The sequence below is a fragment of the Diachasmimorpha longicaudata genome, chromosome 16, assembly GCF_034640455.1.
Source record: "Diachasmimorpha longicaudata isolate KC_UGA_2023 chromosome 16, iyDiaLong2, whole genome shotgun sequence".
NCBI lineage: Eukaryota > Metazoa > Arthropoda > Insecta > Hymenoptera > Braconidae > Diachasmimorpha > Diachasmimorpha longicaudata.
Window position 1 is genome coordinate 3,142,232 of NC_087240.1, and position 18,332 is coordinate 3,160,563.

General features: G+C 38.3%; 3 protein-coding genes across 15 annotated transcripts in view; 2 read left to right on the forward strand and 1 right to left on the reverse strand.

Moving 5' to 3' along the window:
* Nucleotides 1-37: 37 nt before the first annotated feature.
* LOC135170295 (adipocyte plasma membrane-associated protein Hemomucin) lies at nucleotides 38-4,002 on the forward strand. Of its 2 annotated transcripts, XM_064135997.1 has the most exons (6): nucleotides 107-171; nucleotides 443-518; nucleotides 693-860; nucleotides 1,490-1,689; nucleotides 2,013-2,298; nucleotides 2,500-4,002. In XM_064135997.1, the coding sequence occupies exons 3-6, from the start codon at nucleotides 751-753 to the stop codon at nucleotides 3,326-3,328; spliced, it is 1,425 nt and encodes a 474-aa protein (XP_063992067.1). In that variant the 5' UTR covers nucleotides 107-171; nucleotides 443-518; nucleotides 693-750; the 3' UTR covers nucleotides 3,329-4,002. The 2 variants fall into 2 exon arrangements, with proteins under 2 accessions (XP_063992068.1, XP_063992067.1); XM_064135998.1 differs by lacking the exon at nucleotides 443-518 and having other exon boundaries at nucleotides 38-171.
* A 24-nt stretch (nucleotides 4,003-4,026) lies between these two features.
* Nucleotides 4,027-18,332, reverse strand: part of LOC135170284 (tubulin polyglutamylase TTLL5) — an 85,001-nt gene continuing 70,695 nt past the window's right edge. For all 12 annotated transcript variants that reach the window (XM_064135969.1, XM_064135975.1, XM_064135978.1 and 9 more), the window contains 9 exons: nucleotides 9,653-9,759; nucleotides 8,989-9,202; nucleotides 8,644-8,900; nucleotides 7,574-8,068; nucleotides 6,913-7,203; nucleotides 6,650-6,790; nucleotides 6,156-6,306; nucleotides 5,852-6,018; nucleotides 4,027-5,644 (listed from right to left, as the gene is read on the reverse strand). In XM_064135969.1, coding sequence (XP_063992039.1) covers nucleotides 5,425-5,644; nucleotides 5,852-6,018; nucleotides 6,156-6,306; nucleotides 6,650-6,790; nucleotides 6,913-7,203; nucleotides 7,574-8,068; nucleotides 8,644-8,900; nucleotides 8,989-9,202; nucleotides 9,653-9,759 — 2,043 coding nt within the window. In that variant the 3' untranslated portion in view covers nucleotides 4,027-5,424. The remainder of the gene's footprint in view (nucleotides 5,645-5,851; nucleotides 6,019-6,155; nucleotides 6,307-6,649; nucleotides 6,791-6,912; nucleotides 7,204-7,573; nucleotides 8,069-8,643; nucleotides 8,901-8,988; nucleotides 9,203-9,652; nucleotides 9,760-18,332) is intronic.
* On the forward strand, nucleotides 12,829-18,173 carry LOC135170289 (uncharacterized). Its single transcript, XM_064135989.1, has 2 exons — nucleotides 12,829-12,989; nucleotides 16,214-18,173. The coding sequence occupies exon 2, from the start codon at nucleotides 16,228-16,230 to the stop codon at nucleotides 17,926-17,928; it is 1,701 nt and encodes a 566-aa protein (XP_063992059.1). The 5' UTR covers nucleotides 12,829-12,989; nucleotides 16,214-16,227; the 3' UTR covers nucleotides 17,929-18,173.

Below are 18,332 nucleotides of genomic sequence, written 5' to 3' on the forward strand. Positions count from 1 at the left end.
TTTATCGTTATTTCGTTGAGCTTTTTAGCCCCCTCTCCCCTCGGCTATCAGGATCGATCATTTCCTCGGACGGTTTTATATGTAGTTATTCTCGGATCAGTTACACGTACTCAGTTTTGCGTTGTAATTTCACGGCGAGAGCAGTCGCCAGGCGAACGTCGTTGCGTTCAGGTGAGTCAGGGAAGAGCGGGATGAGCTTTCTTTCATCAACGATAGCTTGGGAACTGCTGAGTGAAATTACTTTTTTGTTGTCTCATTTTGAAGATTGAAAATATAGCTTCAAAATGAAACTTCATTTTTCGAAATTACATCGTTGGGGTAGGACATAATGAAGATTAAAGGACATTCTCTGTCTCCACCGGCTTCTACTCTTATCAAAATTTGCCGAGGGGAGGAGGTGATTAAAGTTGTCCGGGTCGTGAAAAACAAATTTTGTTTCTAGGTTAAGGGGGAAATACTAGTGCAGAAAGGGAAGTAGCTGATTCAACATATTTGGGGATCTGAGTTTGGCAGTTATCGTGAGTCTTGTCAATTGTTTTGATATAGACATGATGTTGGTAATAATTCTGGAGTGTTTTTTTTATCAGCGAAATTATTCTGGAGGCTTTCCCGGGCCAAAAGTGACATTTAGGGTTCGCGAGTCTGTCAGTTTTTGATACATTGTTTGATCAATGGACTCTTTCTCCTTTCAGGGTCTCCCAAGTTCAAGGAGATTGAACTTTGATCGTGCATTCGTGTCTCGAGGCCAACATGGGCTTTCTCAAATCAGTTGGTACTTCGTTCATCTACATCGCGACATTCCTGGCGGCGATAACTTATATTCCTGGACTGCCACCCAATGTAGAGACGAGCTCTTACGAGTGAGTTATCACCATTCTTTGGGAGGGGCATTTCATTTAGAGCTTTTTGATTGACAATCTTGGAGGGAGTCGATTGACGAAAAAATTGATAAAATGGTTCTTATTAAAAAAATTTCTTTCACTAAAAAAATGTCTTATCTTCTTTTCTCAATAAATTCAACAAGCCTTGAGACATTTATGGGAGAAGAGAGTTCACTGCTTTTTGTTCTCTTTGTTTTGTCATTATCTCGGTAATTACTGCGTTTAGCATAAAATGAGATAAGACATTTTTCCAAGAACATGAAATTGTCTTCAAAATTTTCTTATCGTATCAACCCTGCAAAAACCAATGGCTTCTGGGTTACTTGTGATAGAAGGCCGTGTTAAAAAATTATGTTTCATTTTCCTTCGACATGGAAGGGTAGATAACTCGAGAGATAATGGATTAAAAAAACTATTAAACTGTATTTTTTCGTAGTAAAATGAAGTCTCGAAAAACAAAAAATCCTAAAGTGTTTCCACGATATGGGCTTGGACGTTGAAAATAAATAATGAACTTGCTTTTTCTTTATTGGCATTAACCATGTATCACCAACTAATTATTCGTCGTATTTGCAATTGAAAAACGTGACGCATATTCACCAACACAGGTTCAAGCTGCCTGTAGGGCTGAACAAAGAGCCAAATGGCCGGTTGAATGGAGCGGAGAAGCTGTTCGTAGGTGAAATCAGTGGACCTGAGTGCTTTGACGCTTATGATGGAGTCCTGTACACGACTATGAATGGGGGCAGTGTCAGTAAACTCGTGGATAATAAATTCGTCGAGGTTGTTAAATTCGGAAAAAAATGTGGTAAGCACTCTGGACATTTTATCTTGTTATTTAAATACTCTCAATATTTGTGGACTAACAAGCAACACCATCCAATCATCCATTTAAACCTCTCTTGACCCTTGGCCGACAGATATTTCACCCCAATATTGTTCTTTCAATTCTAAAGGTCTAATTTTAATTCACATTCAATTCCCAGAAAATATTTTTCCGAAGAATTTCTATTTGTTATGGCAAGAATTTGCAACTTTAGTTTCTCATAATAATTTGAATATAATCATCTAATTAAAAAGCATTTAATCAAAGACTTTCGTTGAAATGTGAGATATCATTTCCTTTTCTAGCCGGGTTCTACGAGGAGGAGAAATGTGGACGGCCCCTAGGGCTCAAATTCGACAAGAAGGGAAACCTCTTCGTGGTCGACACATACTATGGAATTTTTAAAGTTGACGTAAAGACAGGGAACTACGAGAGAATTGTGGATCCAACCCAACCAATCAGTGGGAGGAGACCAATGATCCCGAACAGCATTGACGTAGCATCTAATGGTGATCTGTACTGGACAGACTCCAGCAGTGACTTCAAATTACTAGATGGATTGTTCTGCATGCTGGCTGATCCAACCGGAAGGTAATTTTTCAGAATAAAATGATACTAAAAAAATCCATCTCAAAATACCACATAACAAGTTATGGGGCTCGTGAAAATTTTCTTTAAAAAAAATGATCTGCTCATCTTCGAAAAAAATGAGATGGATTTTTTTTTACTCTATTGGTAACTCCTCTTGCGGGAATAATACGTTACCCCACTCACCTCAATTACCGCTCTCAGATTAATCCGCTACAATGCAGCATCGAAGAGGAACGAAGTCCTGATGGACAAACTGAATTTCGCTAACGGTTTAAAACTCTCCGATGATGAATCCTTCCTCATAGTAGCCGATCTGGGTAAATCTCGAGTCCACAAGTACAATCTGAAGGGTCCAAAAGCCGGAAAGAGTGAGATCTTCGTGGAATCCTTGCCAGGCCTCCCAGACAACATTCACAGTGATGGTCAGGGCAATTTTCTGGTATCTCTGCCCCTGATAGCCGACGAGGAGCACCCCCAGTTGATGCAGTCACTGGCGCCACATCCACATCTCCGAAAGATGCTCCTGAGACTGATGGGCATTCTGGAAATGCCCTTCAAGTTCCTAGAGCAGTTGTACCCCAATACGTACACGAAGAAAATCGTTCACTTCATCGGACACTTCCACTCTGGCAGTGTTCTCTTCCAGGATACTACCACTGTCTTGAGGATCGATCCCAATGGTCGTATTCTGGATTCTCTGGAGGTGGGCGACGGAAAGATCAGCACAATAACATCTGCTTTCCCCTGGAATGGCTACCTGTGGCTGGGATCCTTCAAGAATAATTATCTAGCTAGAATTCCTCTTGAGAAGGTTCTTCCTGAACTCGTGAAAACCGAGGAGAGGAAAAAGGTACCTGACGCGACGACGACTAGACCCACGACAACTTCGACTCAAAAGCCAGCCACAACTACTCCAAAACCGACTCAGGAGAAACCTGCTCAGCCGAAGAAAGTCCAGTCAGAAGCTAAACTGAAGGAACAGGAAAAGAAAAATCAGAGGAAAAATGAGAAATTGAAAGATGAAATGTAAACCCTTTTCTATTTTTGTTTTATTACTCACTGATGATCCAATCCAAGAATGCGTGGTGAACGGTAAAAAGTTGAGACGAATTCTTGAGGAATTATTTGTTTATCTCGTGAAATAAGAGGACGTAGACAGAGAATTTAATTTCCTGCGGAAATGCTTCTCCATGTTTACTTCGTAATTTAATGAGTCGTTGAACGCTAGCTCCAAGAGCTCAAGATTTTCTATGATCAAAGACGCTGACGAAGCAATGAGAGATAACATTACAGAGTTATTACTTTGAAGACATAATTTTAAGAATATAATTCATCAATTACTGTAGAATTACCAAGTCGTAGTCTCTCCCTATTTTTTCTCTTCAAGTAAATCAGCTTTGTCTAGGTGTTCTAGAATTAATGTACATTCCACATGTAATTTCATGGAACGTGACTTCCAGTAATGTTGATAGGCACTTTGAACTATTGAAATTTATCGTAAAAAAAAAATTTGTTGAACACTGTGATGTTAATGAATTATTATTAAGGGATTTTCCAACTGTAAATACTGTTGAAAAATGCTGATCCTCTTTTTCCATTCCTTTTGCAATGAAAAAAATTTTCTAATGGTGGATAGTAGGAGTGTCTTGTATCCTTATGGACGTTGAATATTTCAATAAATAAATCAATGAAACGTATAAAAAATGGGATTATTGGTGAGTGGGCTGATTGATGCGAAATTCAGCTGCATTATTTTATTAACAAAACCATTTCAATGATCATTTTTACATATTTTTAAAAATTAAATCCAATATTTTCTAGTTTTTCATTGATTCATCGGAAAATGAACAACTCTGACTGCACAGAAACCGATTGATTTGCCACATTTGGTTGAATTATCAATCATTAAATTTTCTTAAATAGGCAGTATAGGAGAGGGTTGTTGATAGTTGAATTATAAAAATGCTGAGCTGCTTTAACTATCACCTTCAGAATTTTCCCTTTGAGTAACTAACTTTTTAAAAAATTGATTAATCCTCACTCTCTAAATATTCGCTCCTATCTTCTTAATAATTAGCAAAATTAATAGATATCGTGCGACAACACTGAATACAAAAAGCATTCGACTATTAAATTCATGATAACGTGCACGTAAAATCTCCGATTAAATAAATAAAAATTAACAAAAGTATAAAATGATTCTAAAACAATTGAACTAAAAAATCCCAGATGTTTTTCGTAAATAAATAATATCAAAAACGTGCTGTCGAAATAAAACAAACATGCAGTTACCCCTACAATTATCTAATTGTCAGCATAAGTTGTCCATGAAAATCTCTCGTATCACAGCACAAAAATACTATATCAACAGCTCCTGTGTTTTCACAAAAATATAATCAAGCGATAGTTAATCAGTATAATAAATTATCTACCGTATCTCAATCACATTGATCACTTCTGGTCATGACTAGGAGTTGATTATCCACAGAACAACCGAATAAAAAATAAATAAAAAAAAAATAGATTAAAATGGAAATGATATTGATTGATTATAAATATGACTAATAGATAGCCAGAGCTTAAGCACCACCGAAACTAGGCCGCAATAAATTCATAGCCTTTACAAAACATAAACAATTAGGCCGACAGCTACTTTGTGCAATTTGTTAATTTTTCAAAATTTCCTTTGCTTCATTAACAATTCAGTGGTGAAGTGGTGGAGCACAACTATTCATCTCCTTTTTTTTTGGATGAAAATGTGTAATTCAACCCTAGGACTGTCCTACCACTTCACTACCTTATTAACAATCCAATAATTATGAAATTTCATTAGCAATTAGTCTCTACGATTCTGAAAAAACACCGATTCTAGACTAGCATCACACAAAAACAAACTGTGATAATGTAAATGAATAATTCAGCTTTAAATATTTTCAAAGATTGTCGATGTTAAAAAGTGCTTGACATCTAGGCCTTACTGTCGATGTTTGCTTCAACTCTTAATTAGCCCTGATTGGCGAGGTAATCGAGTGTGGACGGTTCAACCGTATCCTCCGATCGATAAACTTACTCCTAATTATCAGCTAATTTTCGAGGGGATGAAGTTGAGGGCTCTAGAATTATATTTTACGTGCGAGGCGCTTTACTTGGTCGACTGTTCGGTTGGGTGCACTTGCACTGTTCTGAAGTGGCTGCATTTGAGTGGACTCGGGACGTTATCTGGGGAAGAGAACCCAGGAGATTGCTACCTCGGAGGTTACCGGCGAAGCCACTTCTTCCCAGGAAACTGTGGGCGCAGTTATAGAGCTTTGTTTGGAGGATTAGGACGTCGTCGAGGTCCTCTTCACTGTGATCATTACGAGAGATTAATGATTTTGTTTTTTAATAATTTTTTGTCTCTGTTTATGCTGATTAAATTAAAAGGATAAAATAACTGATATTTTTTCATCGACTCTGGATTTCAACAAAAAATAAATCTCCAACAGTTCAAAATGAATTTTGAATTATAAAATTACCACGAATGGACGTAAATTCAAAAAATTATTAGGCTCACCTCGCGCAGGTCAGGAATTTTTGAAATAATCTATTAGGTACAGTTCTAGGCCTGTCAACGGTATCAGCATACAAATCAGTTTCACGATTATAGAGATGCAAAAAATCAGACAATTGCTTGGCAGTGATGGCTGCACGATCCTTGTCGCTCAATTTGTTACTTGGTATCTGTTAACAAAAAAAAAATTGATGAAAAAACTCATGACCGTTAATTTCTCAATCAAAACAGAAGTCCCAAGAGCCCCTGAATAGTTACATAACAAACTTCTCCATATAATTAAGTCTTAAAAATGCAAATCACGTACAGTAAAGAGGAATGGCGTTCGTAAATTGCTGGAGGACTGCTGTAGAAACTTCATGACAAGATCACAGCAAACAGAATCAGCACTTGGTTGAGATATTTTACGTAGAATACATCCCAAGTACAAACCGAAGGCTTTTCTCGCCTCTCCTGGACTGAAAATGAATCAAGGATGCGTTTAATTTGCAATTCATGAGATGAATAACATTGATATTATCAATTAGTGAGTGAGTTATCTCTACATTCATCGGAGATGCCAAAATTTTTGTTTAGCTTTTTCTTTGTAGCTATGGAAATTCTGCTGAATCGTCTAAATAGAAGTTTTTCCACCTACTTCAGAGTATAGAATGTTCACTAAGATCGGATGTACAAACAAATAAATAGGTGAAAAAATATATTAATGAATGAATAAACTTAATAAATCAATACATTAAAGGGAAAACAGAAATAAAGAAAAATTTATTCACCTCATTTTCATAATTACTGCTGGATAATTACCTGAGCTTGTTTCCCTCTTGCATCATCTGCGTGACTTGGTCCTTATACTTGTGCGTATCCACATCAATATTCTCCTTGCTATCTCCTCGATCCAGACTCTGCTTGTGTCCCTTAACCAGTGCCCTCTCGTACCTCTCATACCTAAAATAAAAAAAAATAAAAACGCCATAAACTAAAAAAAAAATCAAATCGTCATAAATAACAAAGCTATTAATAAAAAACGTCACAAGCTCCAGATGCTCTCATAATCCTATTCAAATCACCTCGACAGTCTGTCCAAGGTCACCTCAGGCACTGAGAAACCAGTGGTTCTGCTGGCAGCGGGAAACAGCTGTTCGTGTAGCATCAGATTGTAATTAGTATTGACACCCTGTGGGACTCTGCCAGGTCCCAGGGGATCCGTCACTACTGGAATTCCAGTGACTGGATCAAGGTACTGTGAGTACATTTCCCACGACTTTGGACTCGGGAAAATCCTGACGAAACCTCCACGCCTCTCGAACTGGGCCTTTGCTGACGCCACAATTCTCAATTGCTCCGAACTCAGGCCAGACCTGTTTTTTTTTCAATGTTTTTATTCCACGATACGAGTATAAATACTTGTCTGAAGTTATTTAAACGATAAAAAAAACAAGGACATAAAAATTAAGAATGCGTATTTACTATTCATATCTCGAGTCTTAGACATTGTACTTGGGTGACTTTAATGGTCCTATAAAAATACTTATAGATCTTTTGTTTCTTCAGTTCTTGAAAGAAAAAAAAGATTTTTGAAAGGAAAACAATGAATCCTTGCATTTCCATCATTATTGCATTATATCAATGAGATGAGTTTTTTTATCTCCAATTTTTATCCTCATCTTTAACGCACCTGAGATATTGAAAAGTTCATTGTTTCAAACTAATTAATAATTCAGTCCAAACCTGTTGGAGGCTTTGACAGGGTTCCTCTTCTTAGTATTAAGTCCTTCAGCTGAATTGACCCTTCTATGGCTAGCCAGTCTCTTGGAGGGATTCCCCAGGGCTCTGCTCTGGGGATTCTGGGGTCTGAGTATTGGATCTACTGCTTGGAGACCCACCAGTGTGAGGAGATCCGCCATAAGAGCTGATTTCAGTCGAACATCGAGGGGAGAGTCACAACCCAGGGACGGCGTCAGGTTAACTTCCAATAACCAGGGCTTTAGGGTGTCGTCTATAAGAATATCGAAGCCATAAAGCTCGAAACAGGTCTCGGGGTGTTTTACGAACTGCTTTACACCACTGACAATTCCAGAGGCTGTTGCCAGGATTGACTTTATTATTATGTCCTCGATTCTCTGCATGAGGAGCTCTGTATCCTGGCCCATTGAACGGAGATGACGGAGGAGGGCTGAGAGGGTCCACTTGTGACCCACGTCTTCAGCGTCTGGATCTTCACTCCTGACAGAAAATTGGGGGAACGTTGAAGGTGGAATGGAGTTTAAGTTTAATAATTAAATTGAATTTAAGTAGTTCAAGAGAAAAATGAGATCGCAGGGGAATTATAATTTAATAAACGTTCAAAATGAGTAAATAAAAATATATATAGAATAACTATGTATCTAAAAAACGGAGTGAGATATGAGAAATAAAATATCGAACTGATGTTCATTGAAAGGACATGGATTTGATTGAATAATTTAAAATCTTGCAAGCTATAGATTAAGGGTCAACCAAGTCAGGGATATCTATTATCAATTGAAGGCCTCGATAAAAACGATCCCCGTAATTGAAGATACGATCTGTACGTGTGTAATGGAAAGTCAAGACATTGAATATTGTGCAGTGAAGATCTACCCTGCGCTATAAAAATCCAACAATTTTCTAATGACTCAACAATCGCACCGAAAAATCCCAGGTTTTGATGTCTCTAAGCCCTCTCAATCTCACTTAAGATAAATTATGGAAAACTACAAAACACTCGGAATTCCCCTCGCGAATAATAAATAATAGCAACAGCCGGGCTGATGACGTACTTGACATAATCAACGTGAAATTTGTTGATGCTGTAATTACACAGGTGCATGCAGGGATTCCAGACATACTGATTGCCACCCTCATACTTGACAGTTGCAAATCTGACCAATCCCTCCTCATACAAATAAATAAGAAGTGGATCGTAGTTTGTGACAGCAACGTAGAGACGTAAGTCACACTTGTGTCCGTCAACCAAGAGGGGATTGTTGATGTACTGCGCCACAATAACTGATTCCTCAGTGAATATTTTCTCTGGCTACGAGAAAACCACAAGTTAATGTCTTTTCCTCCTCATGCATGAGTCATTGGGCTCTTTCCTGTGGCTTTTCAGAATGAGTACTTACACTGTTGACGATGTAGATGCCACGACCTCGTGAGCTAGCCTTTGGCTTTACAATCCAGGGACCCCGGTACCTGAAGTGGGCGGTCAGTAATTCACGTGATTCACTGGGGAGTAAGAAGGTCTGGGGGATGAAGTCCAGATTGCGAAGACCTTTGCTTCTCTGCATCGCCTCGATATTCTTGTAGAGACGATCTTTTCGGGTTATCTCGTATGACCTGGAGCATACAATTGAGGATTATGAGGAGTTATTCATAAATTCTAACATTCGTCGATCTTTCAAATCATTTTTTCAACCTTTTGTTGGATTAATATCAAGAAAAATGTGGTAATCGTGAAGAGGAGAAACCGAGGGATGGGGAGGAGTCGATGAAAAGTGAAGAGAACATTGATAACATCAGAGAAATAAAATGAAGTGGATATTTTAATCGTTCGTGAAGCCAGAGATATTTCCTAAAAGTAAAAAATTTATCTTAAAAACGACCTTCAACGTGGATTTTAGATTCATTTTTAGATATTTTTTTGCTTTTCCAATTTTCAACAAAAAAATCGTGAAAAAAAATTCATTATCTCCAGTGACTTCCGGGATATTTTGTAAAAACCATAATTTTCACTCTAGATAAACTCATCCTGTTCCTCAATCCCTCGCCAACAACATCTTTGCTTACCTCGGGAAGTGATTAATTTTTTGGAACGGCGCTAGGCTCCTCAGAACATCCGGTTTCGGGTGGCTTCCCATCCACAGAAGGTTGAAGTCGGCATCATTGACCGAAACCTGAAAAAAAATAAGAAAAAAAAACCTTTTTTCAAACCTGTTCCGCAGACTAGTCCAACATTAATTTGCTCCTAGTATTGTCATCACGTAAACCGTCTCCCCTCTGTCAAAGTTAAACTAATTCCCAAAATAATCCCTCACATTCGTATTCGAATTGACTTCGTGAAACCGAAAAGATCATTTTTCTACTTTTTATTGTGTCATGAGAATAGAGACATCATTGAGATTGGAGATGCGAAGGAGACGCCCGTGATAACTCTATCTTAGTAACAATGAACAAATGCATTGTTAAAAAAAACCGTGTGCAAAGGGTTTTTGTGAGAATTTCTGTGTTCAAACATTTGTCTCCCATTGACGAATACAAAAGACAGAGAGAAAAAAAAATGTCCGGGCCACGTACAGTCTTATGACCTTGCGATCGAGTATTTTTTACGCGTCGCGCCTAACAATGTATCTTTTTATATTTTTCAATGTTTATCATAACTTCCTGGACTCAGCGTATATCACTCTGTCGTACGATACGTTCCTCCTCGCCGACAAATTGATTTTATCTGATGACAATGGGACTTATTGATATGACATCCGACAATTGACATCAATCCACCGAATGATGCTTTTCTGATTGTCTTTATTGAAAGGAAAATTGGGACAAGTGGAGTATGATGGAACGAATGGAGGGACAATTAACGATCTTTCGAGGTGTATGAAGACATATAAATTTCGTAAAAATAGATTTAATTGTGAAATAGATTGCTTCATCGATTTCACATTAGAAAATCATCAGTAATGACAGATAATAATGTATTAATCACCTAAAAAAATATGGAGCTTTTTTTAAAAAATTTCATAAGTCTAAAACTTATTATTGTGATCCCACAAATGTCGAGTTTAAATATATCTAATTGAATTCCTAAACATAGCACCTGGAGAACGTGTCTCCTAGCACCACCTGCACTCAACGATAACCCGATAAACAAAATTTTTACAGATAATTAAATACCATTCAGATAACCCGTTTGTCCCTGAACCACTTCAGGCATCGATTTCGCTTGCCAATACCTAATAATACCCCCCTATCGGTGCCTGGCTGTGGAAAGGGAAAGGGAAAGTACATCAGTACGTATGAAATGACTCGGTCAAACGATGATTACGTGACCAATGTAAAAAATGACATCTCCTCACTTTTACCAGTGATAAACAAGTGAAACTGCCTCAACAATAAGCCACCACCGATCCTTGAATAATGTACACCATAATTTAATGCACCATTGAGTTTTATTAATCCGGAAAAATCGATAACCCTCAAGGAAACGCACGAGGAAGGACGAAAAGGTACTAGGCCGAAGGTCCAGTGGATTCAGGAAGGAGTTCACCACTCAACCCGGAAATATCGCTCGACCCTGGCACCAACATTATTCTCATTATCCAAGAATATTTTTCCATCATCCAATATTGATGAAGTGTCACCAGTCAGATGATCCACACATCCCAGGATCCTGGATTCAATTCACTGCCAATGAATTATTTATACCAAATTCCACAATTATGTCGCACGGTCTTCGCCATTCACGTGAAACGAGACATTCTCGTGACTTGGAGATGATTGAGGGATTAATATTGATGATGATGGGACATCAGTAGTCACTGACTCGTCAGCGAGAAACTTCTAGAGTTCCTCTTGCTGAGATTTTTTGTCTTACGATGACATTCCAGACAAACAAAATATCATTTGTATTGTTTTCATTGACCTGCGAGTCCAGGGGATTATACTATTTAATATTAATTGAATTTACTTGACTGTGTTCTGTTAAATAACAAATAGGCAAGTTAAATGATATTATTTTTCGTATCGTTGATTTTAAAAATTTTGTTCCTTGTTTTCTACGAAAAATTTAGAATTTTCTAAAATGAGGATAAATGACAAAGACTCTGGTCTTATAATAACGCATTCCAATTGTCGATCACGTACGTGGTGACAAGACTCAATGGTGAATTCCTCGAAGAAATTCGCACGAATGATAAAAAATGATAGAGGAAAATGAAAATTGCTCCTACAATACATCTCGTTATGTACGAAGTAATTTTTTTAAAGTATTTCTTGCATTGATACCATTGACCCACATACAATCGTAAATCATTGCTCGATCAGCGGAAAGATCATTGGCATTATTCAGGGTCATGTAAATCCGTTGTTCATGAAAATTCAGAGAAATTAATTACCCGAAGGAATTTCCGTGAATAATTACCAAAAAAATTACTGGAAAAATCCGGTAATTTTGGGTAATAATCACACGATAATTTTGTTAAAATTCACATTTTCACAGAATAGCCTCGAACTGTCGAAGAAAGTCGAAGGAAAAATTGATGACATGAAGTCGTCATTGGAAAGCTAGACATTTTCTATGAGACAAGCTGCAATAAGAGTACCTCATCAAAATAGGACGAATCAGCAGATTAATTCTACTGGCAAACGAGCCCCTCGCATCCTTCACTAAATTAATCCAATTAAAATAATTTTATTGAGTTGATCTCCAGTTTCATCTCCCGCACTAGACGCGATCACATCTGCATCAGTTGTCTTCATTAATTAACTGCCGAAGTTGCTAATAGAGCTGAGCCTGAAAATTCATCAAGAAATCTCATTTATCCAATTCAATTAATTCCCTAAAATGACTGAAAAGTCATCCAAATCAGCCCTTCAACCCTAACTTCCATTGACTTATCAGAAAATATAAAAGTCCATCGACTTCGAGGGTAAAGACCACGATCATAACACGTCTTCATGAAGAAATTGAAGAAAAATAGACAATAAATTTCGTCTAAATCTTCGAGCTTCGTCCAATGCTGTCAACATCGATGAAGTCAAATAAATAATTTCGGAAACCCTCACTTCACTTAAAACAAAAAAATCAAATGAGGCCTTTGATGGACATTATCACATGGAATTTCAAAATCTCAGCTGGGAAAAGGTAAATTAATATAATGAAATAGAAAGGAGAAAAATCTGAGAGAAGAAAGAAGAATAAAAATTCCCACTCATCTCTCGATAAATAATCTAGTATTTTAAGAAAAACGTCAAGTTGTAACTCTCGGACGCCATGATTGGGAGGCGCGAGGTCGTAAGAGCGAGACGGTTTTACGATATTCCAACTGAGAGAAACACCGTCCCCTCAGTCTAGCACGAGCCACCGCTCAGGAGACAGCCCGTCAGGGGAATTTGTTTAATCAAGGTAGGCATGTGTTCATTCACAGCGGATCTAACACATTAAAATATCGTTATGGTTCCCCAAAATATCGTGTGATAGATCAGTGACAAGGTGTGATAAAAATCAAAATTGTTTCAATGAATTGGGGGAGGGTTGATAGAATATCGAGAAAACGAATTAAACATTCATTGAAACTTTATATCGACGATCTTGACTGATTTTTTTTGGTTCCTTAACACCCAGTGGCAAATGACCTGCGTGCAAAAGTGCTCTGGTACCCCCTCGTGATCGATATCATCTGGTTTGATTAATTTAGGGGTGAAATAATACCCCCAATGATGTGCTGTGATCGCGTGACCGGCAATAACAAGTGTTATTCAGACTTAAATGACGATTTAATTGTTGTTTAATGAGTTTTGATTAATGAATTTCAACCCTTGGAAATTTTATGGTGATTTGGATTTATTGCGGGTGGGGGAGAAAATTGAGCGGTTAAGGGAGCGGTGTTTTAGGGGTATTTATGGAAGATAATTAGTGTGACAACGATGAGATTAAAAAGTCATTCGAGTGCCATTTGAAATTCTAATATTAAACGTTGAGATAACAACAGACGAGACTTGACGTTGTAAAATTGATGAGCTTCGGGAGGAAAAGTCATCATATTTGCACTATTTTTCGTCATTGGCAGGTTTCCATCGAGAATAATAATGACATTGTCAAAGATGACGAGTGTTACAATCTCCGTAATGAATTTTTGTCAGCGGAAAATTTTAATTTCGTGGATTCAAGGACAAGTTGTGAGTGGAATGAGGCCCTAAAGTCGAGGATTCAAATCCAAGATTCAATGTTTTTTATTAATTTATGAAGAAACAATATAGAAATCATTCGGGTGTATCGGAGGTTTGTTTTTAGTTGTTTTTTTAATGACCGGAAGACAAAGAAATTCAAAACGTTCCATGAACTTAGCGGTTCATCACCGAACAAAGTACGAAATTGTCGCATAATTTTTCATTTCCCGATTTATATCGCTAGAATCTTTTTGAAATTGCCTAGAAAATCTGACGATAATTCTCATGAGAGGGATATTAAACTCAGATTTAGGAGAGTAGCTATAAAAATTCGAGAATGAGGCAGAATTCAAGGGAATTCATGAATGTCCAGTAGAACAGGTAAAAGGAATTTTTACATTTTTACTGATTTTTCAAAGGAGAATAGATATTCAAAAATAAAGTTTGATTTTTTCTGCACGAAAAAAAAATTTTTGATAACAATTAGACCTCTAGAGGACGATACGTGGGACGAAATGACAATCAACGATTTTTTACATCAAATTTTGTTGGATAAATTAGACTTGAGAAACTAATTTTTCTGATAAAACTAAAATTTGTCGCTTATTCCGCACCCTGAAGGTCCAATTTTTACCTAAAATTAATTTCCATATGATAATTCTTATTAATGTCTTATCTTCCTACACTCGAAATGACTAGTTCGATATAATCTACTAATCCACAACGAAAAACTCGATGCGCAATTAATGACAACGCAATTAGTACGATCAGTAAATACTGCAATGACTCAGTAATAAAATAATCCAAATATTTGGTTAAATTTGGCACTAAAAAATCTCACCACATGCCATCGTTTGAATGTTCAAAAGTTCAAACAACCAGTACAGATAAGACTATAATAACAAACTAGGTGATGACTACTAGTTCAACATGCATAAACTCCATCGTCACGAGTTGGTCGTAATAGCCATTGGGGAATAATACTCGCGATAGTCCACGAGTTGAAAAAAATTAGAATAATCGATTTGTATAAAATATGCGACTTTGTTATTTCCCATGGGAGCAAGAGATGCGACGATAGTGCAACAGAGATAGAAATATTACGTATTGTTTGTGGACGAAGGACAAGGCTGATTTTATGGTCATTTTACTTTATTTGTCACATCTCGAGACATGACAGCAGGATGACGATAATGTACGGTATTCCGGAAACTCGATATGTCAACTTTAGTCAATGTTTTGTCGGCCCGAGTAATTTAATCACTTCCTATTCGACTCCACTGAATTTATGGGAATATTGAAATTTCACTGACTAGAATTTTTTTAAAGCTAAAAGTCCCTCACAACGTACTATTCACGATGAGAAGAGTGACTTATGAGGCACGTTTGAATACAGAAGCCTCTTAAATGTCAAGGTACTAGCGATTGCATCGGATATTCGGTTTTCTAAAGAAAGAAAAATTTTAAATTTTGCCTGAATGACTCCCTAAAACTAAAAAATTGTTCCTAAAGTTTAAAAACCGCTCGATAAAGGCCATAAATCGTTGAAAATTCGCGTCGATTATCGGTCGATCTATTAATACTCTTAAATACCCACCTACCCATACACTCAATAATATAAATAAACAAAAAATTATTAGATTGACCCACGTGATGCATAATTATTGTGGTGATCAAGATCTCCTTGAATCTCATCCAATAAATACGAACAATATTTTCCTCATTTTTTTTTTGTTCACCAAAGCGCGATCGATGCGATTATCTGATAAGATTGGAAATATAAAAATTGCAGATGTGAGTAAAAATGATATTACACTGAATCCTCCAGCATGTGGAGCGCACGGAGGACGGAAACAGGATCGTCAGGCGTGACGGTGACAAGTAGGATGTGAATATCAGTGTTATAACTCGATTAGCGAGATGCTACACAGTCACCAAGTTCCATATTGATTCTCATCCATTAAAGCAACATCGCGAGAATAAATTACGAGAGCAAAGTAGAATTTTTGATTGGCACGATGCATTCAGAATTCAATGTGCACGTTCTAATCATCAAGACAAATACACAAATGGATTTGAAAAATTTCAATGTTATTTTTACTGAATAATTCTTAAATGAGTTGAATATTTTTACTGATTATTTATGTTCATGAAGTTATGCCTGAGCTCGTGCTTCTTGTTTTCACGAATAAAGAGCCAAAAATTATTCTTTTGTCATTGTTCACAAGATATGTTTGAGGAAGAGCGTTAAATTATCGTTGGCTCGTTAAGGATTCTATGGCGTGTACCAGGTGCCCACGGAATAAAATAAAACGAATTGACGCGCGACGGGAATAACCTGTTGTCAGGGCCTTGAAATGAAACAAAGAAGGCGCATGGCTCAATTTGTCGAAAATACCTCCCATACTGCACCAAGACAGATCGACACATTAAAAAAAGAATAATTTTTTTTTCCCCCAGTGAATGCCTTCGCAATGCCTGGCCATCGTCAGCCTCTGTCCCTGGAGGGACTAAGTATGGGACGTGTGTGCCAGCAGTTGGACGGTACGTGCCGGCGATTGCAGCTGCTCTCGCAGGAGACGTCCGCTAATCAAGTATTAACATACGCTAAACAGACTATTCGTCCTTACTACGTTAATTCACTGCCAGCTGTACTACGATCGCGTGTCATAGAGGAGACATCGAGAATGCTTTACGGCCCAGCGCCGGATGGATCGACATTGATATCAGGCCCTGCACCCCTTTATCTACTGGCCCTCCTTCTAGGGCCGGACATCAAGCAGTTGAAGGTCAATCTGTGCTGTTATTACGGCTGCAGCCATCAGACGTCACTCCTGAAGCTCCTTGCGTCCGAGGGAATTGGTCTGGAGTCCCTGGAATTAGCCAGATCTGCCCTTCTGCGTCTCGACTGCAAACTCCTGAAATCCGCCCTCCAGAGTATGACAAATTTGCGAAGTCTCACTCTAAGGAATATCGCTAATGACTCCGTACTTCAGGTGATTGGTAAAGCTTGTCCAAAGCTCGTTGTCCTAGACGTCGCCTGTTCAATGCAAGTGACGGACATGGGGCTTAACAATCTTCTACTTCAAATTGAACTCCGTGATAAACTGCCAACACACCCATCACCCTCGGAGACGAGCTGGTCAAAGCTGAAGGCCATTATCTCGAAGCTCAAATCCAGGAAGAAGATCGACAAGCAGGAGAGACAGGGTATCTTGTTGGAGTACTGCGAGAGGAAGAATGCCCTCTGCAATTCTCTCAAGATCCTCAACGTAGCCAACACCGCTGTCACCAGTGCCGGTGTATTGCTGGCCCTGGCTCACGTGCCACATCTGGAATCGTTGGCTGATTACAATCACATGGGTCGAGTCGTGGAGATCATGAACAGGGGTGTAATTCAACTGAAAACACCTTTCAGTCTGACACAAGCGAGAAGCAGTCGAACAACAGCTGCTAGACTTGAATTACTCTCTCAGACTTGTCCAAGACTCGAGAAAATCTTCATTTCCGAGCCCCTCCATCCACCCGAAGCACTCAGACTCTTCCCACACGTCACCTCCTTGAGTATTCAGAGTGTTCCAGCGAGGAAGGAGTGGCTCTCGGGTTTCTACGATTACTTGAGAACAAATGGACACAGACTGAGAGATCTCAGTGTGAGAATTACTGAGAGCGATACTCCAGTGCAGTTAGACCTGAGGGAAGTCTTCCAGTACTGTCCTAATCTCGTGAGTCTCTCCAAGACAGGGGCAGCAGTGGTATGGTTGGATGGATCCGATCCACCGCCCTTGAGAAAACTCAGGCGAATACAACTTGGTAGAACTGTCACTGCTCACAGTGTCACGATGATCATAAAACTTTCACCAGTTCTATCCTCTCTGCACGTCCACAGTTGCTTGGATCTTACTAATGAACATCTAGAAATGATTCTAATGGGCGATAATTGTTTACTGAACTGCCTCACGTGTTTCTACATCTACGAAGCGAGTAAAATATCGGCAGGAGTTATTCTGAAGATGTTGAAGAGCTGCAGGAGATTGAGGAAAATTGGTAATCTTGCTAATTGGGGTCTTGATTGTGAAGGGGTCAAAGTACTCAGAGAAACCCTGGCCAAGGCCAATTTGGACGTTGAACTGTGTCCCGGGTCGCACTGGTTCTGGAGCAATTGCATCCACTGACTTGACCTCGGACTGTCTGGTGTATCAGTATTAATGAGCGGCTTCGAGTCATCGGCGATGTTGTTTTTTTTTTTTTGTTGTTATTAATCCCGTGTTTTTATGACGATTAACTCGATATTTCTGGCGGTTTATGACTAACGGGCTTCGTATAATCATCATCTCGCAATAATCCACATTAAAAATTTTGTATTATTACGATGGATCATAATAAATATATATAACGATGTGATTATTTTCTTCCTAAACACACGACTTAATATTTAAGCCCAACCCAATACCATGAATTCGAATTTTCAATCGCTTTGTACGACCGATTGATGGGAGAACTTCTCATAATTATCCCCTCGCAACAATCGATATTATAATTTGTATTATTAGTATGATTCATAATAGAGGTATGATTA

Coding starts and splice junctions, on each gene's coding strand:
- LOC135170295 (XM_064135998.1), top strand. CDS start 751: ATGGGCTTTCTCAAATCAGTTGGTACTTCGTTCATCTACATCGCGACA. Junction 861..1,489: donor GTAGAGACGAGCTCTTACGA/GTGAGTTATCAC, acceptor TCACCAACACAG/GTTCAAGCTGCCTGTAGGGC. Junction 1,690..2,012: donor TAAATTCGGAAAAAAATGTG/GTAAGCACTCTG, acceptor TTCCTTTTCTAG/CCGGGTTCTACGAGGAGGAG.
- LOC135170289 (XM_064135989.1), top strand. CDS start 16,228: ATGCCTGGCCATCGTCAGCCTCTGTCCCTGGAGGGACTAAGTATGGGA.